Source organism: Myiozetetes cayanensis, unplaced genomic scaffold, assembly GCF_022539395.1.
Source record: "Myiozetetes cayanensis isolate MyiCay16 unplaced genomic scaffold, myiCay2020 scf4, whole genome shotgun sequence".
Classification (NCBI taxonomy): Eukaryota; Metazoa; Chordata; class Aves; order Passeriformes; family Tyrannidae; genus Myiozetetes; species Myiozetetes cayanensis.
The window spans coordinates 20,549,116-20,574,275 of record NW_026087631.1 but is presented as its reverse complement, the minus strand read 5'-3'; the positions used below and the strand labels follow the sequence as shown (position 1 = coordinate 20,574,275).

The window sequence follows — 25,160 nt, the reverse complement described above, 5'->3', positions numbered from 1 at the left end:
AAGTTTTCAGATGTAACCCAGTATTTAAGTACAACCCTCCCTTAGTAAGTCTTTTATGTACATAATGTGATTTTTATATATGACAAGTATAAATCTCCAATTTTTATAGAAGTTAGTATTTTGTTCAAGAAATAATATCTAATGGTCCAAGAAGTACTTTTAAGTTTTCCCTGCCAAGAATTATAAGGTTGATTTTTCCAGGCCCAAGTGTGTCTTCTTCTTTAAATGTAAATTTTGAAAAATGTACAGTTGTATATATATTTGAGTGGCCACAGCTGGTTGTTTGCCACAATAAGAGACCCGATTTTTTTGTCACCGGCCCATATTTTCCTGTGATGTGTAAGGCTGAAGAAGGACTATGCCTGAAATGTCTACAACTGAACATCCATGAATTAACATTGGACATTGGGAAAAATTTATTCACCAAAACAGTTATGAACCACTGGAGTAGCCTACACAGGGTGTGGTTGAATCACCATTCCTGGAACTGTTTAAAAGACATGTAGATGTGCACTTCCTGTCATGGTTTAGGGGTGACTTGTCAGTGTTAGGTTTGCAGATTGACCTGATGATCTAAAGATCTTTACCAAACTAAATGATTCAATGATTCTGTGTGTATGGGAAGTAAAGAGTAACATTTCCCTAGTCCCCACCTCTTTGACATACAAGAGTTTAGAGAACTATTGAATAGTTCCTGGCTCTTCCAAGGTGATTATCTGTTCAGTTTTTCCATTTTTCTGACCGTATTTTCTGCTCTTCTGTGTACTTTTCTCAGGTGTAAAAGTCATCTTTTGACATAGGCAGGCCAGCACCATACTCAGTTTTCTAATTGAGATATTTAGTGAAATAGTAATATTTTACAGATTGTTCTCTATTCATCTAAGGATAAATCCTTATAGGTTGCATGCTTTTTTTACTGGCTTCTAAATTATATTCATGTCTTCAGAAGGTAGGTTCACTAGAATATTTTTTCTAACTGTCACTGGTAGAGTCCTGATTTCAGTCTACAAAAAAACTGCATTACTTCCACTTACTCTACTGTATTTACCCATTTTCTACTGTCTTCCGTGCTGCTGTTAGAGGGGCTGATTTCAAATTCACTTCAGTTCTCTGGGAACTCTTAGGTGAATACAATTTGCTTCCAATTAATGGATGACTTCTATAGGCTCTTCTACTGACATTTCAATTTGACACAGTTCCTCAGGTTTCTCTACCATAAAGAACAGCCTCAAGTATAGGAATTTCCCAGCCTGTTCTGTAGTGAGCAGTCAGGCAATGAATTAGTTTACTGTGTCTGCAATAACCTTATCTTTTCCTTTATATCCTGATCATCCTCTGGCCTTATAGATCTACTGGTAGGACCCCTACTCCCACCCTTCTGCTTCTGATACGTTTGAAAAAAATCTGTGTACCCATTCATACCTATTTTGGAACAGCTGTTTGGCACCCTTTGAAATGAAAAGCAATTGTCAAATAATGACTATGTTCTCCACTTTCAGTAAGACATAAAGATCTCATAACAAGTAAGCCTCAGATCTTTTGCTTCTCTGAGCAAAAATTAAAATTACATATACTCCAGAAAGTTTTTCTTTTGAATAAGCAGAAAAAAAAATCTTAAATAACAACGACTTTTTTCTTTCACTGAAAAGAAAAAAAAAAAGAACTGTTTAAGCACAGTATTTAAGTTTGCCTTTAAATTAGTTGCTTTCTAATTAAAGAGGTGTAACCCTCTGACTGTCAGGAACTGCCAGACCTGCAATCGTCAGAGGCTAGAGCTTCTGCAGGGTTATTGTGGTTGTGTGTTCAAATTTTGAATTATGTATTTAAGCAGCAATTTTTGGGTGATTTTGAAGTCTTAGTATATTTCTGTCTATGTAAGTGTTTCAAGGAAACATGCACAATTATGCACAGATTGTGGCCATTTCTTTTAGAACTCTGGTCCTAAGAAGTTCAGAAGGTAAAGATTGTAAGCAGCTGTAATTATATTTCTGCTTAAATGTCAACTCAATCTCAAATGGACTTCACACCAAAGAATGTCATTCTAGTAGTTACTGAATGGCTATCTAAACCTCTTCAGATTCACTGCCAGCTCAAGGAATGACTACTTGAAGAAATTTTGTACAAGAATGGTCAGTCCATCTGAGATATTTTTGGAAGAAACACTGATAATTAAGGATCAGTGCATAAGTATTCTTTTTACATGTGAAAATTCTGTCATATTTATTGGTCATCTTTTGACATAATTTCTGTCAAATGTCAGTATGTATGCGGAATGGACTGACTTCAGGCCAGCAGTAACACCTGCCCCAGTGCCAGCCTCCTCCTCATTCTGCTCACCCCACTGCATTTCCTGTGCAAATGTGTTCTGTAGAAAGATGATATATGAATTTATACAAACCTCATATGTCTAACTGCTTTGCTATTTTGCATGTAGAAACCCCGCTGAGCTCTGCATAAGTGCCAGAAGTAAAGTGCTTTCACTGTTTGGACATTATTGTAGGTAGATTTCTGCTTTGTGGTTTCTTTAAGAGAGTTTATTCTAATACATGTTTTCTCTTATTTGAAAAAAATCTTCTTTAAAGAAATTCCAGATCTATAGAGAGATTTTGAAATACAGTATCTTGAAATATCTTTTGTCATATTTCAAAAGAAAGGCTTCCCTCCACCCCCTGCATTACCATACATTGGCCCTTGAAGTGAATTAGAGAGTAGAGAATGTATTATAAGAGTCTGGTTGTAAAGTTACATTTGTAGAAGTCTCTACAGATGTTGGGTTTATGGTAACTCAGTTTTACTTCTCCTCTTTGTTGGTTTTTTTACACAGATGCTTCCTGCAGCATATTTTTCTTTTGTACTCTGCACTTTAAAGAAACATAGTCATTTTGGTAAAGAGATTATTAGCTGTTCAGGAATGTTATATTTATTTCCAAAAGTAGTTTTCTAAGCTTTTCCTTCAACTCTGTCCATTTGGAGGTTGGTGCCTTGGAGCAGGCAATGCTGGATGCTTTAGTGATGGACCGTGTGGATTTTGTGAAGCTGTTAATAGAGCACGGAGTGAACATGCACCGTTTTCTTACCATATCTCGTTTAGAAGAACTCTACAATACAGTGAGTATTTGAAATTCCAGTGTAAAACTGGAAATTAATGGGTTTTGCTAATTTTAGGTTGTAATGTGGGATTTTTGGGCTGGTGTACCAGCTAGTTGTTTTTGATTCACTATCATAAACCAGAATGAGTACTCACAGGAAGCTCATGAGAAATATGTTCAGGTTTAAATCCTCTATGTGATACATGCTTGCCTTGCTGAAAATACTGTGTTGTTTAGACCAAAGCTATACCGGCTTCTTTCTAAAATATGTTATGATTTGAGGTAGTAGAGGTGTTGCAGATTGGTGTTGAAATATTTTTGAAGAGACTTTAAATGGGAAGAGATTCAATTGCAGTAGCTCATTCTGAAGATTTTTTAGCTGCTTTCTTTTACTGTGTTGATTTTCTAATGTAGAGTGACATGTTTGTTTACTGTCTTTTCTTTTCACACCACAGAAACAAGGACCATCAAATCTACTTTTATATCACCTAGTTCGAGATGTGAAACAGGTAATAGACATGGGAAAGGCTGGGGAGCAAAAATGGTAGCTTAGAACTTCAGTGTCCACTGGCACACTGCTATTAGGTAATACAGGGGAATTCTAGGAATAGAAGTGATGGGTTTATTATTATGGTCCTATATCTGCTAAATGGTTTTGTCTTAATCCCACTGATCCCCTAAGAAATTAACTAGGACACTACTACTGAGGCTCCCAAGGATCCTGTGCTTTAATTTCAAAGCCAAGCAGTTCGTGTAGATCCGATTCTCTTTCTCAGACTACTAAAGTGACATTATGAACTGATTGTACAAAAGACTTAGTGAATTAGTGCAATAATAACTGTCATTGTTTTTAGGGTTTTCTTTTTCTCCCCAAGCTAAAATAGTCTTTCCTTGTTGAGCAATAACAAAAACATACTTTGACAAGATATAATGTTATTTTAGTGTGTTGCTTTGCCTAGGAGAACAGAGGGTGGCAGTGGATGACTACTGCATGTAGCACTGGCTCCATTAGTAATTTAGTGTCAACCTTGTTATTTAGATACGTTATTAGTTATTTAATATTTCTGTTATCTATTGTACCTCACAGCACTTCTTAGCCAGGAAGGGATGAGCTGTTATTTAGGCATCTAGATTTCACTGCAGGGCATTCCTAGATACAAAAGTAGATTAATTGGCTAGTTCTTTCCAGGGTATGAATGCTAAGATAAAATGAAATGGTAAGTCCTACTGTTGTATTTGTGGTATGATTTTTTTTACTGTGGGTGATTTTCATATCAATCTCATTTATGGTTCTTTAGATAGATGTACAGGATTCTGGTCTCCATAACAAAGTATTTTGTGTGTTTTCCCTTACTGATGAACATATTCAAGGTCTGCTTTATGTGAAAGATCTGGAAGAGCTCAGTATTGAAAAAACATCTAACTCATCCAGGCTGAAAAAGCTGTCTTCCTCACTGACACTGAAGTGATTGATATGACCCCTCTCCTAAAATCTATGCCCTGTATGTATCTCAGGACACTTAGGGAAAACTCAATGTGTGACCTAAAGAGAAACTTTTGGCACTTGATATGTATTAATGGCATTTATGTAAAAATCATCTGCACCATATCAAAACTTTCTATACCGTTGTGTAAGCTAAACTTACTTGGGATCTGCACACAGGGCTAAATGCTGTAAACCCTTTTTCACTGGAGCTTCTGTTAGTATGTGTAAGCGCTCTGTTAATGGGTCGTGAAGTTGCAGTCTACTATGGTGACACAGTAGGTGGAACAGTCACCAAAGTGATGTGATCCCGGATTTCAGGATATTGTCTTCATTAGGGTCACCAGCTTTGATGCTGTTTCATTTGAATGGAGATACATTGCAGTCTGCTCTGATATCAGAAAATATGGGGCTTAGTGCAGAGAAGTATCTACAAGTATAGGTAGTCAGAAATATTTACCTAACTCTCAATGACAGAGCTGACAAACTCCATTCTGTGAGATGTGCTTTTGCCCCAGAGCATTCAACATGTTGAAGCCTTCTGTTACCCAGGGCTGGGTGGCCTTAGATGACTGTACTGAGGCTTGCTACTGAAGTCTATTGAAAAAACCCTCAGTCTAGAAGAAAAAGACTTTTCACAGTCTGAAAGGCATATACTGTTAGGAATACATAATGTCTCAGATCTTATTTATGTACAGACCTATTTTTCACTTTAAAGAGTTCCACTTTGAGGTTTTACAAATAATTTTTTATTCTGTGTGGAAAATAATCTGTTCTTCAGAGAATTTGTCACAAACCAAAGGTTCTGGGAAGGACAGTAGAGGTAATCTGGGCAGTGGTGCTTTACACAGAAGTGGTGAAAGACTCACAAGGTAGAGCTAATGCACATACAGTTCCTGTCCTAGTTGACAAGACAGTCTTGAGCCTCTACAAGGCATTTCCAGTCTCCAGGAATTACCTGCACCATCAAATACATGCTTCAGCTATTCTTCATTTTTAATTAATGAATGCTCTTAATGACCAAAACACACCATGCTAGTGCTCTCTTGTAACGAGAAGAAGATTTTCATCTGTCTCTGCTGTTCGTGATTGTCCTGAAGAACGATTACCGTTCACAGTTGAATAAAGCTGATCTAGGGATCACTGCATTTTATGTCCCTATGCAACGTGTGTCAGTGAACTGTAGACGTCACATTTTTCAGGCTGAAAATGGGATTTGCCTGTATTCTCTTTCCAGGGGAGTTCCATATGCCTAATGAATGTATATAGTCTCCTGAGAGCAGGAGCTCTCAGTTGCACATTTTTCCAGACTATCTCTTAGTAGGGCTCTGACGTGGCTGAGTGTTGAATGTAATAGCATCACGAAAAATCTGTGAAATTTGGTGTTTCAGAATACCCTTCCTTTGGATTACAAGATATCACTGATTGATATTGGACTGGTAATAGAGTACCTCCTTGGTGAAGCTTATCGGAGCAGCTACACAAGGAAGCATTTCCGAATTCTCTACAATGATCTCTACAGAAAACATAAGGTAATTTCTTTGAAATTACTACCACTTATCTCCAAGAAAAGCCAAAATGTGACACCTGCAAATAACTCAGGTTGTCATTGTGCTTTGCCTGAAGAGCATCAGTTAAATATATGCCAGGCTTGTCTGTTTTAAGAATCTCTTTGCCAGCTGTTGGGAGGTTGCAAATAAAACAGACAAATCCCCAAGAGTACCAGTTGTTAAATTAACTCTTAATTCAGTAAATTTACTTTTGTGTCCATAGATGGGTTCTGTTCTTTGTCTGTCACCCATTAATAAAGATCAACAAGACTGTGCCAAGTGTCATTTTCCCTTTTCTGAAGCAGTTGCATGTTTCTGTTCTTGCAACTTGAACCACATCAGAAATACTGAATTCCACATGCCTTGAACTAGACTGAGGGCATGTCATCATTTTCCCTGTTGACTTTCCAAAACCAGTAACTTAAAAGCAGCCTAAACTTCTCAATAAATTAGCTGAATATAATTCCCAACATCACTGCATAAGAATTCTGCCTGGTTTTTGTAGTAGAACTGGACTTTGATTAAAGTAGTTCCATATGTTAAAAAACTAACAACAAAAACCTATCATTCCCATGAACTGCTTTCCTGACTAAGAGAAGAATCTCAGGAGAATCAGGGAAAATGAGAAGAAATAATGAAAACTGTTACTTGGTATGAACAGAAACACAGAGACAAAGCTTCCTGTATGTCACTGGTTAAATACAATGCTTAAAAAAAGATATATAAGCAGTTGTAACACTTTTCACTGTTTTCTGCTGAAATATGATCTTAACAGGAATAGATGGAACCTTAAAATCATATAACTAAGTACTACAGGAAAGAGCATTAGTGATTCAGCTCATAACATTCTTCCTTCTGAGTCAACACTGAAAAAAATTTACAGGGACACTAGATGTTCAGAGGAAATGATCAGCAAAAAATCCAGAGACTTCTGTTTTTCAAAGGACTTATGGAACTTTATAAAAAAAGGTTGGCCCTCAGAAGAATCATAGAATCATAGAATCGTAGAATCAGGTGGGTTGGAAAGGACCTCTGAGATCATCAAGTCCAACCCCTGATCCACTACCACCACAGTTACTAGATCATGGCATGAAGTGCCACACCAGTCTCTTCTTAAACACCTCCAGGGATGGAGAATCCACCACCTCCCTGAGCAGCCCATTCCAATTCCTGATTATTCTCTCTGTAAAGAGTTTCTTCCTAATATCTAACCTAAACCTCTCCTGGCAGAGCTTAAGCCCATGCCTTCTTGTCTACTGATAGTTGCCTGGGAGAAGAGGCTGACCCCCACCCCCAACCTCCTCTCAGGTAGTTGTAGGGAGTGACGAAGTCTCCCATGAGTCTTCTCTTCTCCAGGCTAAACAACTCCAGCTCCCTCAGCCTCTCCTCAAGAGCTTCCAGTTGGATGATTCCAGTCTGGTACAAATGCTGTTGTTGTTTAATTGGTGGATTCTGTTTCGAAAATCAGTATTTTGAATTCAGAGCTTCAGGAAAATATATATCTTTTTAACTAAGCCATTTTTTACGCTATGGTATAAGCTCCAGTGGTAGTTATGGTGGTTGTTGACTCACTAGTTTTTGAATAACATCAGTTTTCTACATACAGTATTGCAGTCAAAAAGTACAGGCATATATCATATCTACAGGCACAAATTCATGTCTAATTTGCATTTCTTTCCTTGTGTTTTGTGGTATGCCTTTGGATCTAGAGAGTGGTCTCCAGCTTTTCTCAGAGCCTCTCTCATTCCTTTCATCAGAGTAATCAGATGGATAGTGGAATGGGATCTACTGAAAGTACTTTGCATTCTCAGTTCTTCAGAACAGCACAGCCTTACAAATACAAGGTAATATAATTGCTTACTTTAGTCTTGGGGATCTGGAGTCATGAGGTTTGGAGACTGCCCACCACTGGAAAAGGAAACTAGAAAAGACATGGATACAGAGCAAGGAGTATTCTTCCTTCACTAGTATTACCAGCTTCTTATTGGTAATCTGAACATGACCCTAGCTTGTGGTTTATGACTTAAATATATATAGCTATCAAACAGTTTGCTACTTGTAATTCAGATTCGTGTGCAGTTTTATTCTTACGAATCTGAACCTTAGTCATTTTTTGGGATTTTCTTTCTTCTTCTTCTTTTTTTTTTTTTCTTTTCTTTTTTTAAACAAATTTACAGGAAAGATCCAGTGCTTTCCATAAAAGTAAGAAGAAATCAAAAGAGGAGCTAAACTATGCAGAGAATTATGAGTCAACTGGCTTCATCTACCCCTATAATGACCTCCTGGTTTGGGCAGTATTAATGAAAAGGCAGAAGATGGCAATGTTCTTCTGGCAACATGGAGAGGAAGCCATGGTCAAAGCTGTTGTGGCTTGTAAACTCTACAGGGCAATGGCACGTGAAGCTAAACAGAGCAACATGGTGGATGACACTTCAGAAGAACTCAAGAAGTATTCAAAGTATGAGCTCTCCCTTCAGTTAATAAAGTTCTACAGTGCTTAATGTGCCTAATCCACTAAGAGTTTATAGGGTTAGTGATGCCATGGACTATGGAGTGTAAAAAATACTGTCAGCTACTCATTATTGATATTATATAATGGATCTATGTAGTGGTGTGCAGTCTGGTTGAGAGTTCAGAAAAACTGTTTGTATATTCCCTAGATGCTTATTTGAAAATTAAAATATAGGTGAGTAATGCACGGCTCTCTGTTTGCTAATGGTCAAGTGAAAGCCTGAAACTTCCCTTACAGCTTCCCTTACAGTTCAGTTTGTTAAGAAGGCATATGGCACACAGGTGTTAGGACATTCCAAATCTAACAAGTAATGTAAAAAGTAGTAATGAACAAACTAAAATCAGTGCTTAAATCCTGTTCTGTGTAAGACTAAACTAAAAATGTATCCTGAAATAATTGAGTGAATGGAAAAGAAAGTAGACCGAGAATTTTGTTCAATTTTGTAGTTTTCAGTTAGTGTTTTCTGGTAGTTTTTCTTCTTAGTAATATATTTTGTGCTTTGTAGACTTTGCGTCTAAAATTCAGGTACAGTAAAAATGTACTGCCTTCTTTTATATGCAGCTGCAAAGCTTAATTTGAAGGAAGGTGTGTAGTTTCCTTGAAGAGTGTTGCCTACAGAGATGTTTTAAAACCTGTCTAATAGAAGAGACTTTTGCAACTACCTGCAATGCTTGCCCACAGTGGTGATGAATCTGTTGAAGGATACATGGAGAACTTCATAGGGTCCATTTTGATCACTAAGCGAGCTTAAGAACAAAACAAATAAAAAAATAGAAAACAGGATGAACCTAAACCTTGTGATTAGGAATAAATAGTTAAGTTTACTCCACAAAATGCTTTTCACTAGGTATATTTTTAAAGCAATGAGAAAATGGGAGAAAGCATGGTTACTCAGATTTCTAGCTGAGCTTTAATAATAATGGCCAGTCTTCACGAGTGAAGATCCGGGGAAGGTCTTTCCACCTTCCAGCCTGCGCATTGGATTTTTTAGGTGAGACACAGTGTGCGCGGAACTGAGCCCACCCTTTAATCCTAAGGTTCATCTGCCGGGGCCAAGCGAGCTTGGACGGTGGCAGCGAGGTCCTTAGGACGTAGGTGGGTTGCCTTTAAGGGCTAACGAGCCCCACCTGCCCGGGAGTGGCCCTGACCGGGAATCGAACCCGGGTCTTGGCGGTGATAGCGCGGCGCCTTTACCACTAGACCACCAGGGGGTTACCAGAATATTCACAACAACCTCTTTGCAGAGTGATTCTGAGTTTGGATAGATCCCTTTTATATTGACTGTTAATTCTTACTTGCTTTAGGGAATTTGGGCAGCTTGCCTTGGATGTGCTGGACAAAGCATTCAAACAAAATGAGCAGATGGCCATGAAATTGCTGACCTATGAACTGAAAAACTGGAGCAACTCAACTTGTTTAAAACTAGCAGTTTCTGTAGGCCTGCGGCCTTTTGTATCCCATACATGCACACAGATGCTGCTGACTGATATGTGGATGGGACGCTTGAAGATGCGGAAGAACTCCTGGTTTAAGGTAACATATTTACAAGTCTGACTTATTTCTGAGTGTTTAGAAGCTCTTTAGATGCTTTATGCATGTTTTGGTGGTTATGAACATGGCTAATGCAGCTTCAGACTGTTGTGCTTAAGCATGTATTGGAATGTGCACATATGGGAAACAAAAGAAAGGCAGGGAGGGGAAACAGGACTTGTTTTGGTTTATTTCTTTGCAAAAGCACCTGTGGGATGGCATTAGGAGGGAGGATTTATTTTCCTGTTCCCAAACTCTCAGGACCCTTCATTCTCCCCTCACATGCTCTTGCTTCTGCACATTGCTTGTTTCCCGGCAGAGCTGCTGGTGGGGAGGAATGCTCTCTGAACACAAGAAGCATCCACAGATACCATGGCACTCTTTAAAGCCACAAAACAAGTCAAGAGCAATGCACTTGTTCACAGTCTGTCAGAGTGTGATACAGAGATTCCCAGCACCAGTGGCTCCCTTCCAGGCCAGTGGAGTTGTACTGGGTTTGTGCTGACACCATGCATGGCTGACTGTGGCTTCAGGTCTATAGAGGAATTAATTTCTGCTGAATTAATTTCCTGAATTTTGTGTCTCCCTTTTAGGTCATTATGAGTATTCTCCTGCCTCCTGCCATCTTGATGCTAGAGTTTAAAAGCAAGGCAGAAATGTCTCATGTTCCTCAGTCTCAAGACTTCCACCAGTTCACGTGGTATCATGGGGATCAGAGCCCAATCAGCTCTAAAGATACTTTGACTCTGGTTAGTCTGTGATGATCATAATTCGAGTGTCAGAGTTTGTTTACCGCAGTGTAATTCTAAGGAGGGAAAAGATGGTCATCAGCAGGAAGTCCTGGAGCTCAGTTCTCATGATGTAGGGGTTAGATCCCTGATTTGGATACGGACTGAAGTGAACTTGGGCAAGTTTCTTCATCTCTCCTGGATGTCACTTCTATACTGGTCATAGTTAGAAGATCCTTTCCAGGCTCACACAAGTTTCTTGAGATTATACTTATCTGTCAGAAGGTCTTTTAGGGCGCAAGGTCTATTCAAACCTATGTAATCTTGTGTACCAATGTAATCTTGTATACCAAATAATCTAAGAAAGATTTCACGTCATACACAAAATCACAACTATAAAACTCAATTCAGGTTGCCCAGGTGGGCAGGGAGACAGCAGAACTGTGACAGTCCAAGTCCCATCCTTTCCAATTCACTCCTTCTCATTCTGCTTGATCAGTGGCCAGTGCTCTGCATCTCAGCCGCAGCCTCTCCCCCTCTCCATGACCATTCTTCCCTCTTACTCTCTCCTTGTAGTTTTGTTTCCTGAATTATGTCATAGCCCTTCCAGAGGTCTAGCACCTGTCTTACTTGATGAAAAACAGGGTATCTTCCGCATTCCTTGAGCCTAGCAAAGATGCTATTTAAAGCATCTTAAAGCTATTTAAAGGGAAGCACTGTGCTTTTCGTTTAGTCACCTGAACCAAGTCCCAAAACATGCTGCAAAAGTCCTTCTTAGGCTTGTTGGTGAGGAGTCTCCCGCCAAAGTGAGGCGATGTCTTTCCTTTTAAGATCTTCAAGAATTCTCCAAGATTTCTGTTAAGCCCTTCTTCTCATTCTCCACTACACATTCCTTGAGCTGAGAATTTCCAAAAGTTTTCAGTCTGAGCTAGACATGGACAGACCTGGAGAATTTCCATGCCAAAGAGTAAATGTTGGTGAGGTGCTAACCCATGAAAACATGATTCAAAAGTGAGAGCTGTCAGGCAACCTTTTTATTCTCTATTTACCTTATAGCAGATAAACACTGCAGATTGCCTGGGACCTTCTCAATTAACTTTCAATTTATGTACAATAAAAGAGAGCATATTGAGGACTTTGGGTAGACTTATTGTTGCTACATTTTTTCTTTGATTCAGAAAATTGCTCAAAGCCATTGTCTCCTGTGGTTTCTGTCTAACATAGTTCAAAAATTATTTTTATAGGGTTAGGTAACAGCTATGATACAGAGGACAGGCCAATTGTAATTATTTGCAGTTGGACTACCCCTGCAGTCTGGCAGAAGGATGCAGAGAAATGTGTATAAGTACTTTTTTTGATCTGCCTCAGGTATGGCTGCTCCCTTTCTGCACTAGCAATAAGCTTAACTTTTAATTTTATCTATTAGAGCATTGTTTAAAGTACAAGTCTGAGCTACTATTTTTCTTAAATAATCTTATATGAAATAATATAGAAAAACAAACAATTTCAACAATGTGCCTTATAGAGCATCTTTCACAAACAGTTATGAATTCCAATCACCTGCTGCAGCTGGAAATTGCACTTTTTCATGGGATGTATTCTCTCCTTCACCTTGGGAGATCTGATGTTAACACACCGGGATGATTCTGTATATCAGATTCTGTGGTTTAGCCCTTTTTCAAGTTTAGTATGATGAAAAAAATCCACTCCCCTCCCTCCAATAACTCAAGGAAACATTGTGTAATAGGGATAAATACATTACATAAAAAGTTCTTTACTGTAGATATCTATTAGCAGTAAGTTTTAGCACTGATATTAGCCAAGGCAACTGGCCAGCATTGAAATAAAACTGAACAAGTTAGTTTGGTTCCCTCAGCCTTGCCCATAGTTTGAACTATGTAAGTAAACTTGTTGTTATTAGCACCCTTCTCTAACAAACCGAGCAATGTGTGTGTGCCTCCCTCAAGCCTCCCTCCTTCATCACTGAAAACTCCTTTAAGCACCTTCTGGCTTTGTCATTTGCTCCCTGCTATGTCTGCAGCTTCTTTTAGGCTTCAGCAGCAATCAGATATTTGAACTTTCAGAGGCGTACTCAAACAAATTGTGGATACAAAATGAATACGTTTACTTTTTTGGGTTTCAGTTTGTTTTTATTTTACTGAAGAAAATAAAGAAATTATCTGTATTTTTCATAGGCAGATCTTCCTTAGAGAGTACTTATTTCAGTCTTATCTTCTTATCAGACATAAAATACAGCAAAAATAGCAATGAGATTCTGTATTTAGAATTGCACTATCTTGACATTTTCTGTGCAACTGTATATATGAGCAGAAACGTGATGTTCTTTCCCTTTTTCAGAATGTGATCACAATTGTTAGTGGAGTTCTAGCTAACACAGTTATAATGAATGGAAGTTGTTATTTGTTATTTATATACATTCGCAGATGGGGAAAGGGAGACACAGAGTGATTACATGATGCTTAGAGTCTTAAAGAAATGTGTGGCAGAAATAGGAGTGGACTTGGGTCTGCTGACATCCGGTCTACTGTCTGTAGTCATAAGAGCAAATTCCAAATTAGTATTTCTAGTGGGAAAGTGTGTGTGGTAATTATTGCAAATAAGATGGTTGTGACGAGAATAAAACAAGCTCCATTAATGGTTTAGACCACAGCAAAGTTTAGACACCTGTATTTGTTTTCCCTCTAAAACGACAGTGCCTTTGCAATCATAGACTGTTGTTTCTTACTTTTAAAATGATGTTTTCTTTTAAAGAAGGATTATGATGTGGAAAAGCTTGCTCAGAAGTCTGGTGAAAGCCAAGTAGATGGTGGACAAGGAAACCTACCTGGCACTAGGAAAATCTATGAGTTCTACAATGCACCAATTGTCAAGTTCTGGTTTCACACGGTTAGTGATCACGCTAGAACTTGGATTGACAAATCCTTCCTTTGATCCTTCAAATGCCATTTAATTCTGCTTTTAGTTTGCAGTCACTGGTAGGTGTAGATGGGATAATATTTGAGTATTTCTCTGACAATTAAGTGGTCAGATTTTCTACTAAAGTCATCTAACTGCATTAAAACAAATAAAAGACAACAGAGAAACAATTTTAAGGAACTAAAAAAAAACTCAAGCACGGGTTTTTACAGTGGTCAGTTGCAAATGTAGAGACATATTTGAAGCTGACCTTAAATATCTTTAGTATCTCGCAGATATTTTTATCCCTTTCTTTAGGAACTGTTTCTGAAAGAGTGAATATTAATCTATAGGAGATCATTTGCTACAGAAAAATATGCATTTATTAAATCAATTTTAGTAACCCTGTGTCAGTAGAGCTCAGGATGTTTAAGACCAGGCTGCCCATTGGATTGGACCACCATGTACACAAAGTTTTACTCCTTTAATGGACTGTGCTTAATCTTATGTTGTTTTCCTGGGTTTTGGAAGGCACTGATTAAGCAGCAGTGATTTATACAACTTTGAGAATTATTACCTCCTATAGAAGGTTGGGATAAAAGCATAGGAATGCCTTTATGTTTAAGAAATGGTGTGCAGATCACAGAACAGAATCACAGAATAGTTAGGGCTGGAAGGGAGCTCTGGAGACCATTCTGTCCAACATCCAAGATGAAATAGTCCATGTCATATATGGGGTGAACATGTGCTGCAATAGTTGATCTTCTGCTCTTACCTATTTTTTCAGCACTATAGTACCAATTTCCAAATGGTGTTTAAGGACATTCCCATTAAAAACAAAACAAAATAAAACAAAACTTTGGAGAACTAGAATAAAGATTTTGTGCTCAAACATTTGACAGTGCCCTAGTAGTTTGAATACATATGTTCAGGTTAATCACCTGTTACTATGTTTGCAGAAATTTGTTGGAGATTTTTGTGCATATGGATTATATACCTTGTCTTTTGTAGATGTCATACATGGCGTTTCTCATGCTCTTTACTTATACTGTGTTGGTGAAGATGGGACCAAGACCAAGTGTGCAAGAATGGCTTGTTATCATTTATATTTTCACCACTGCTATTGAAAAAGTCAGGGAGGTAAGCTTTTCCATTCACTTCTCATCTGTAGAGGATATATCATAACCCAGAGAATACCATAATCGGAAGAATGCCAAATGCTGTGTTATTTTTGTAGAGAACTTAGCAGAGGAAAGGATTATACAGGAAATTAATGTATTAGAAGACTTTTATTTGAGGACCAATGCTTTGGCCTTGAAAATGAATCTTAAATTTCATCCTTCTTTTCTGTGTGAAACTGGTGGTAATGTGCAGGTCCCTTGAGAGTGACTGTGCTGAATTGAGATTTGGAGGCTTGATATAGGCACGTTTCCTAATTTTTTGAGTGGACCATTAGATTTCTAATAATGAAGATATTTAGATATTTATATTAGATATTTGACCTGATTGTGGACATTGTTATGAATTAGTAAGTATTATGCGTAGCAAAATCTATGGCTCTCCCTCGAGACTAACTGACTTTCAATAAATGAACTTGGAAAAAACCCACCATCTGCTTTTAATGATAGATACATTGAGTACAGAAAAATGATATTCCAATCAAAATTGATTGCAGTTATTTGCAGTTGATTACACCCAGTCTTCTGGACACAACTTGCTCTCCAAACCTGAGTTTGGGGACAAATGCAGCTATGCCTTTCCCAATTTGTTGTATCCAAGCCAACTTACCTTCACTGTAAAATCAGCACATAGTAAACAATAATAATGTGAATTATCTTTTGTATGACATTTGAAATGCTCTACTTTCAGAGGAATAAATAAGAAAAAATCAGCCACAGTTCTGGGTGAAATTAATGTTAGTGCAGATCACTCAGAAAACTGTGACAGCATTATGAGAGAGGTGAAAGATTTCGCGGGATGGCACAAATGCTGGAAATTTATTGAAGCCTGGATAAACTCGCAAGTTCTATGTCTTCATGAGATAGGATTGAAAAAATCACCAGGATTCCCTAAATCAAAAAAATGTTGAATGTTGAGAATCACTGTTGGACTCTACCGTCGTCTTGATGGTGGGACAGTGGAAACATCAGCTCTTCTTTCTAACACTATCATTCATTGGACAGTTTGAAATTGATGTCTTCTACTTGATTTTCTTTATCCATGTTCTAGTTCTGCTCTCTTGGCAAAGACTTTGTGGAACACTTTGTCTTACACGTGCAGCTGTTTAACTGCTGAGGGTGTTGTTATATATAACTGCAAACCTCTATTTCTCTAGATTGTATCAACTAATTGTTAAAGCCTTAGGCCCTGATCCTGCAACTACTTAGTCATGTGAGTTAGTTCAGATCACTTGTTTACATTAATGTGTTCGTATGCATAAATTCTTGCAGGATCGGGGCATAACATTTCAAAATCTTTCCTTTGCTTGCTACTTATCAGTGTGACCTTACACACTACATAATTGGCCTCACTTGCGGCAATGTGCAAAGGTTTTATTTACAACCTCCCAGAGATTCCACTTCACACATTTGCTCAGTGAAGCTTAAAATCCCTTTGGGGCATCTCACAGTTCAGGGAGTGAACATTTTGCTGTTTACCTTGGTAGTTGCCAGCACTCCTTTTTTTTAACTTGTCCTTGGTGGAATACAAGGATCTTTCTTTATATTTTTGGTCTGAAATAAAAGGCATTAGTTATTTTCCCATCAGCAAGGTTAGGCTGGTAGTTTCCATGACTTAGGGGTTTATGGAAAGGCCACTGCAGGTCATGACCATCCTTTTAGAAAATACCTGTTAATTTATAATGATACCTATGCATAACAATTCTATACTGACTGCTCTCTTCTGCTGAGGTGTGTGCCCTTTAGTGAATGGATTCAGGTTTGGAATCTATTTTTCCTTAGGAAGAGTTATTTGGCATACTTGAGCAATATGACACTATAGATTAAGTACAAACCCCGGTTGATAGTGAATGGCAATATGCCTAGAACTGAAATAAAGAAAAGGGGTAGGGGCAGGGCAGGAAATGATACATTCCCAAATATTGTGAAATAGTTCGGACGGAAAAAGTAAATTAATGTATCTGTGATTTTAATGGCATTTCATTGTGGACTTTTTCCACATTCTACTCAGGTATTTATCTCAGAACCTCGAAAATTCTGCCAAAAAGTGAAGGTGTGGATTTATGAATACTGGAATTTTACTGATTCTATAGCTATCATCCTGTTTATGATTGGTTTTGGTTTGCGTTGGTCCAACCCCCCCGTTCAAACTGCAGGGAGGCTGCTTTACTGCTTGGATATTATATTTTGGTATACTCGGCTCCTTGATCTTTTTGCTGTGAACCAGCATGCTGGCCCATACCTGACAATGATTGGGAAAATGGTAAGTATTGTGCTTTGGAGCAAAATTTTTGTAGCTAAGGCATCTATTCAGTAATACGTGAAGCTGAGAAGTGGCAGAAAAGAGTGATGGTCAAAGGAAGGTCACCGAATAATTCATAGTGAATATGTTATCTGAAAATACAGTGGCTTCTCTGTTTGGGAGTTGACCATAATCAGATTTAATTTTTCTTTAATTTATTAATTATGTGAATTTATTCAAAAAAGCCATTTTTACTTCGTTCCCTTAGAGAAGGGTTGCATTTGAATTAATTTTCTGATCCAGCTTGGTTATGGAAGAAAAAAGCCACTGCCTCTTGCAGATGGGCTCACGGGTATGGATTATTCCCCTAGTTCTTGAAAACTGTTTCATTATTATTTTACTTCTTGATTAAAATAATTATATACTATTTTATCTGGCAAAATATCTTAGAGATCAAAGTTAATTTTTCTTCTCTTTTGGTATAAGAACTGCTGCTGAACTACTGTCTAGTCTTGAGGAACGTGCAAATTCCTACCGTAATTTCACTTCGTTATTGGGGACTACCTTCTTAATACTTTTACATTTTTTTCTTAGTTCCAATTCAGTGTTAGAAAGCAAAATAGTTTTCACTGCTACTCTTTTCTCTCAGTTTGAAAGAAACACCACTGAGGAAAATCATCATCCTAACATCTCTTCATTTTTCAAATCTTGCTTAAGATCTAAGAGGGACATGAAAAGCAAGTAGGACTTGTGGCTTTTTTGGTCCAGGAGAATTTTAACCTCTAAAAAATGCTCATGTAGTTCAGGTCATAGAAAAAATTTTTTTATTTTGTCCAACATATTAGATTATTACCCCTTTTTTGTATTATGATTTGTAAAAGCAGATTTTCCTATAATGTATGTCTCTTTTACATATAATTAATACAACTAATACTTTCACACAAACATGTCTTCCAGACAGCAAACATGTTCTATATTGTGATTATGATGGCCATAGTTCTGCTGAGTTTTGGGGTGTCACGAAAGGCAATTCTTTCACCAGAGGAGCCTCCTTCTTGGACTCTGGCTCGAGATATTGTATTTCAGCCCTACTGGATGATGTTTGGTGAGGTCTATGCTGGAGAAATAGATGGTAGGTAATTTTCATAATACAGTTCAACAGCTAAATGTAATATCTGCAGAAATACACCCACTTTGGACTATTAAGTTTTGACTACCTATTGAATCTGTTCTTTCTCAAATAATTCTGATTCCAGCATATGTGTGTCCTTAATGAGTAATACTGCGTGAATAATGTTGAGAATATTAGTCTCTTTGTTAAAAATAAAGATTAAGCTCTAAAACCTTCAAATTTAGTGCTTCAGCTTAACTATATTGCAAATCTCAGAGCAAAGCACATAGGAAGTAATATTTAGCTACTTCTTGGTCAGGGGATCTGGCAGTGAAATGAGTTTCTAATCAGGTGAATACAAAGCTGCTGATCTCTTGGCGAAAAGACTACAAAGTTGCCTTAAGAAAAAAAAAGAAATTAAGGTAGGGAAAAAAAGGGAGAAGTAAGTTACCTGGCATCATTCTTAAACAGGTAAACCATGTAAACATAGGAGAAACAGAACCAATCAATGTAGGTAGGAAAAACAATATATCTTGATTATGGCTTTGAACTTGTCTCAGTAAGACAGAAGAGGTCCAGGAGGTATTTCAGCATTACCAATGGAAGGCACTCTCATGCTACTGTGTGATGGCTACAAGTAAAACAGTCCATAAAACGGGCAAGTAGGTGTGCAAATAGATACATATATCTAAGTTACATAGTTCAGCATAGACTCAATTCATTTAAATAATTTAGAATATTACCTACATTATTACTGCTTGAACAGTCACATGATGACTATGTATTTTGGTTATATAAGTCAAAATTCTTTTAATGAAAGCACACTTTAATCAGTTTAATCCACTTAATTACTCATTAATGCTAAACCTTTAGAAATTTGACAATTCCCAAATAAAGCTATTTCTTTAGTGACTTTTTGTTCTCAGAATATGCCCTGAATTTAGAGCTGCTGCTTTATAAATGTGTGTTAAAATTTCCTCAAAGGTCTAAAATTTAATCAGACATTAAAAGGACTGAAAAATATTTATTTTGATATTTTAAAAACATTAAAAGGGATCCCGTGATTTCTATGATTTGTTGATTCATCCCACAAATATTCATATCCTTATATATCCTTTTGCACATGATTCAATGAGATTTTAAGTTGTGTGTAAAGCTCTAAATGAATATCACTCCAGTACTGATAAAGCAGCCTTTGAGCTCTATCTTTTCCACAGTGGAGTCTGTGAAAGCTTTGCCACTTGCTTTAAGGATCAAAGATTTGGATTTCAGTTTACTTGAGTGTATGCCATCTCTCAAATGCATTTCAACTTCATCTTTTTTCCTCTTAACAAAAAGTTGTAGTGACTGGAATAAGAACTGATATGTATGAAGTGGTGTCTGCAGCTTCTGAACTGCGGTGGTAACTATGGGGTGGTAGTAGCATAACGAGGTTGCAGTTTTCTTTTAGGTGAAGCTTGACCTTTTAGTTGGAAGTTTACTGATCTATATCTGTGAAATTAATGGGGACTGTTCTGTTTCTTGCTGGGACAAATGAAAAGCACAGGCCATTGCTGTGCTCTGCTCTGATTTCCATGCTAACTATTCTCTGTATGTCCTTAATTTCCAGTTTGTGAAAACAATGAAGACTGTCCTCCTGGCTCCTTCCTCACACCGTTCCTCCAGGCTGTCTACCTCTTTGTGCAGTACATCATCATGGTCAACTTGCTTATTGCTTTCTTTAAGTAGGTACCTTGGTATATTGCTGCAAAAGCAACCAACGTATTCTGCCAATGCTTCTCAAAAGCCTTTCACCAATAATGCCCCATCAAGGGCATGTTAATGGTGGTCGTTACCTTTACTGGTTGTTGTACCACCATGTCTTCCATGGGGGTAAGGTGAAAAAAAAACACTGGTGGTAACAAGACAGTTCAAGGAAAGGGATAGTGAGAAGATACCTAAACTGTTTTGCCATTTAACAAGTGTCTGACTCTGTGAAAGCAGGCAACTCCAGTTGGAAAAAAAGGTAACATTAATTCAGCTCTGAAGTATTTTTTTCTTTGTCCCTAAAAGTTGTATGTGTTGTGCGGAGAGCCTATATAACATTCGTCATAGGGTAGCCCAGCTTTTAAGTTGACAGACAAGTGGAGGTTTTCAAGGGCAGAGAATAATGACTGTAGGAGTATGCTCTTCCTTTAGCAAATAATTTGAAAATTCCTTTTGTTTGATGCAATCTCATATGGTCTAGACTGAAATCTAACTGTTGTATTTTTAACAATCTGCCTTTTAGTGTCTGCTGTCATTACTCATCCCTGAGTAGGAAGGGTCTTTATACTAATTCTATAGTAATTCATAGTAATTAATCTCTGTCTTTATAGTCATTATAACCTTTCAAGTTTTAACAGGAAACCCCTAGTAGTGGATCAAGTCCTGTAAAATATAAGAAAAGAGCAGCCTAACCCAAGTAGTTAATTATTTTTTCCTAGTTATAACATTTCTAAGGAAAAAAAGGTGAGTTGTAGGTTAAAACAAAATTTAAATGAATAAATGTAGTGATTACTATTCAAGAAAAAGGAACTATCAGAAGTCATTCTATTCCCACTTCCAATTAAAAATCCCTTTCCTGAAACTGTGGCAAGGAATCAATCTATTATTTTATATTACACAGCTGTGAAATTGTAATTTGAATTTTTCTGAAATTAAACCTTCAGCAATTATGATATGATAAATCTTCTGATTAGTGATTTGATTGTTCCAGAAATGGAACAAAAAATGAGTATGAACAATATATTTAATTATGCTCTCAGAAGTAAGCTACTGTTTTTGTGACTATATGCTCTGTGCGTAGTATGACAGTTCAAATGAAATTACCAGAAACCACAGTATTGCTTTCCTGTGCTTGGGTCTATGATAGTAGATATGGAAAATTATTCTGTGCAACAGCAGTCGTGTGTATTAATTTCAGAGCTCCAATGAGTATCTTGGAGAAGAATGGCTCGTGTAGCTGCAGTATTTTTATTTGGGGAGAGTGCACTGCACTGTTTTGTTAACACTCTTCCCTTAGCCTGGCACATACTTTTAGTCCACTCCAAAGGGGCAGATGATGTTGAATTTTCAGTTAGGCTATGCATTAAAGTTTAAATAATACGGCTGAGATTACAAAGCCACTTCAGTGTTATCTTTTGTCTGGGTTCCATTAATGTGAATGGGAACTGAATCCCCAAATCTGTTAGGCAGCTTTGAAGGTCTCATTCTCAGTGCACTAGCTGCTGGCACATGCTGCTGCTTTGTTAAATGAAAGTTGCTAAGCAGATTTACCTCCCTGGAGGAATGGGACTTTTCTTCAGCATCAGATTAGATCTGTACACAAGCGTCTTGTACTATACTGGCAGTACTCCTCACAGTGTTTTACCCTTTTTCTCCCCTCCCTCTATCACTCTCTTCTCAGTAATGTTTATTTTGATTTGAAATCCATATCAAATAAGCTCTGGAAGTACAACCGATACCGCTACATTATGACCTACCGTGAGAAGCCATGGCTGCCTCCACCGTTCATCCTCCTGAGCCACCTCGGACTTCTTATAAATCGCATCTTCCACCGTCAGCCCCCAAATGAGCTGGATCAAGAGGAAGGCGATGTTGGACTAAGTAAGCTGGGAACGAAAAGAAATAGCTAGTGACAATTGTTTGTCAGCCTCCCATCACTTTGAATTAAAAAATTCAAAAAATTAAAAATTCAAAAAATTTTAAAAAAATGTCTCTGGGTAGAGGGCTGTGTTAATTTGAAAAACTGAATTTAGCTTGACTCCTTGAGAATTCTTGAAGGAAAAAATGACTAGGTGACTAGGGGAATGCTTTGCTGGGCTACATACTGTGCATCAGTCAAGATACCTCACAACTCTGAGCTGAAATAAAATGACAGCAGTTTATTCAGTAGGAATTAATAGCCTTATTTTTAAAGAAATTAAACATCACCGAAGGTATAAATTTCTATATATTTGTCATGAAAAGACCAACAATTCCTTTTTCATTACCTGGTGACAGTAGGTGCAGAACCCAAGGACAAAGGAGATCAACTTCCACTTTAATTTTGGTGTGGTTATAATTAACTGGTTTTTGCAATGAGGATCCAGTGCCACCCTGTGGAAAATCAGTGAAAATACCAAGATACAGAGTAAAATATTGGAGGAAAGAAATCAGATTGATTATGGGGGAAAAGAACCTCAAAGGTGATCAAGTCCCATTGGGAGTGAAAAGGGGGAATCCCAGAACACTGCTGGGGTTTTGGCTGCCCAGCTGTGTGTTGCAGCTGTTTGTTACATGCTTGTAACAAACACTGCCTGTTACTTGACTCAGATACCCCTTTATGAAGTACAGTGAGGACTCTGGTACCTAAAAAAAAAAAGAGAGGAGCTTGGAAAATGTGGAGTTTGAATCAGAGGAGCAACTTTTCACCATACACATTTCTTTGTACTGGTTTGTAATCAATCTGTTCTCTCAAAAGTCTTGGTGTGCTAGAAGAATAGTATCATGAACGGCCCAAATTGTCAAGTTGTAAACTTCTGAGTGTTTTCTTGCCCCCCAGAAATCTTGGGGGGGAGGGGGTGGGGAGAAGATCTTAATGTTTTATACATATGAATGTTAATTAAGAACATCCTAATGTTTTATACATATGAGCATGTTCAGCATTTAGTTGGAAAAAAAGTTATGCAGCTTTGAATACCTGGAAGGACTGTAATTATTGTAGGTGATTAGCCTTAAGTGAATGCCTGGACCACATTAGAGTGACATTTTGTAAGCCTTTATATGTATATCTACATCTTGTAAGTGACACATGCATAACAAGATAAAAGAAAAAATTTATGAGAAAATACAACTTTGTGTGCAGCCATTTGGTTGTATACTTTTGAGGCTTAAAAGGGGAGTGCACTGGAATTTTTGTCACTGTGGTTATTTTCCCTGTCTAAGGAAAGATAAAAATCATAATTTCCTCTATTTGGCATATAGGGTCTTTATATACAAGCCCAAATTCTCAGGGATGGGCCTGATTCATTCTTTTCAAGGAAGGGGGATGTAAACAAGTTCTGACAGGTTTTTTATTTTTTTTCCTCATGGATGTTCATAAACAATTGTAATTATCAGCATGTTTTACACTGATTCCTACCTCCTTTGTTCAGAGCTCTACCTGAGTGATGAGGAGTTAAAGAAACTTCATGACTTTGAAGAACAGTGTGTGGAAAAATATTTTCATGAAAAGAATGAAAACCTGAATTCCAGTGACAGTGAAAGGATCCATCTGACCACAAAAAGGTGTGTTTTGCTGCAGATTTATGTTCTTTGTATAAATTTGTCATATAAAAAGACTTTCATAAGCTAATGCTTTTGAAATAGATTATGGCCACTGTGAACATGCATAGGCCTTGCTAATTTGATGGAACTGTATCTGTTTGAGGTGCATTTCAAGTCTGTCTGGAAAGCCCTTCTGGCAAAACTGCATCCCCAGATGTGTGTAGGTGGTTAAAGGGGTACAGTTAGGTGTTACTAAGTTTTCCTTTTGCAGACCAGTTAGCACTACAAAAACATGTCAGAGTATATCATATAATATATGTTTTTGTTTAAAAGTTTAACAGTGTAGGAATGCTGTGAGAGTATTGCTTGTGACTGAGCATAATTGCTGTAAATTATGAATAACCATAAAACCATTTTAGCATTATTTTCAATATAGTGTCTTGGTTTGCAAAACGCTAATACACAACTGTTGGTAGGGCTTCAAAACTCTCAGCATTGGCTTAATTTAGCATTCTATTGAAATCAATGGCAAATCTGCCATTGAATTAAAGGGGAAGAGTTAAAAAATTTGAAAATTATAAGAAGTCTTAGTGAATGCCAATACTGATCTCATCTAACAAATTTGTTTTGCCTAGAGAAGGACAGCCTCTTAATCTTTACCTGTTCATAATCTTACTTTCTGCATGTTAAAACAAAACAGAAGCAGAATAAGCATCTCCTGTAAAAGAAATTAAATAAACAGCTTTGTTCAAAGGCTACAGAATTGATTACGTCAAGAAGATTTCATTTACTGGATAAATACAGAACTGGAAAGGAATTTTTTTCTAAGTGTAAAAGTGAAATGCACTTCACAGCATTACGTAACATTCATGCAATAAATTAATTTAGATGAAAAAAATGTTCTGTAATACTGGTCTTTGATTTTATTCAGCAATTAGTTGATATTATATCTATTAGTTACTCTGTGACAAGTGAAAGAAATTACTACTGCATATTACCTGCGGCTAGTTCATTATTGTCTTAGTGATAAAGTACCAGAGAGTATCTTCAGGAAATATGAAGATAATTATTTGGTTAAAATGATATCATTCCAGGCCAAGAATTCCTTGCACTTTTTACTGGAGATTTGAAGATGACAAAAAATAGGCTTTGCTTTTTAGGAAGTTGAATTTTACCTAAAGATAACTGATGCCATAAGATGAAGAGAATCTGCTTCCAGAGGCCAAATAGGTTCTTGGGAAGACCCCTTTCCAAGCAGTTTCTAGTATTTGAGACATGAAAGACTGAAAAATACATGTAGGTTTGTGCAAGTCTTGTCCTCATGCTTGCACAAGAAATGTAGAAATGCAGGATGACTAACTGACAAGAAATATACTTTATAGCGTTTTACGCTGGCAGCAATAGGTACCTGCTGCCCATGGATTAGTAGTTCAGTGGCAATGAATAGCTATTAGTCGGAAAGCAAGAGTTTTTAAAATAGGTACTCCTTGAGCAAAAAGGCAGTTTCCTTAAGAAACACTGGCTATTGGCTGGGTTTTGTCAAGTATAGATAT

At 37.4% G+C, this 25,160-nt stretch overlaps 1 protein-coding gene across 1 annotated transcript in view; it reads left to right on the top strand.

Annotated features, from left to right (window-relative positions):
* TRPM6 (transient receptor potential cation channel subfamily M member 6) overlaps positions 1 to 25,160 on the top strand; it is a 78,873-nt gene that overhangs the window by 28,789 nt on the left and 24,924 nt on the right. Inside the window, exons 13-26 of the mRNA XM_050329055.1 lie at positions 2,974 to 3,108; positions 3,545 to 3,598; positions 5,964 to 6,104; positions 7,832 to 7,966; positions 8,300 to 8,580; positions 9,939 to 10,167; positions 10,758 to 10,913; positions 13,665 to 13,799; positions 14,820 to 14,948; positions 16,998 to 17,249; positions 18,186 to 18,360; positions 19,949 to 20,063; positions 21,767 to 21,966; positions 23,496 to 23,628. Coding sequence (XP_050185012.1) covers positions 2,974 to 3,108; positions 3,545 to 3,598; positions 5,964 to 6,104; positions 7,832 to 7,966; positions 8,300 to 8,580; positions 9,939 to 10,167; positions 10,758 to 10,913; positions 13,665 to 13,799; positions 14,820 to 14,948; positions 16,998 to 17,249; positions 18,186 to 18,360; positions 19,949 to 20,063; positions 21,767 to 21,966; positions 23,496 to 23,628 — 2,270 coding nt within the window. The remainder of the gene's footprint in view (positions 1 to 2,973; positions 3,109 to 3,544; positions 3,599 to 5,963; positions 6,105 to 7,831; positions 7,967 to 8,299; positions 8,581 to 9,938; positions 10,168 to 10,757; positions 10,914 to 13,664; positions 13,800 to 14,819; positions 14,949 to 16,997; positions 17,250 to 18,185; positions 18,361 to 19,948; positions 20,064 to 21,766; positions 21,967 to 23,495; positions 23,629 to 25,160) is intronic.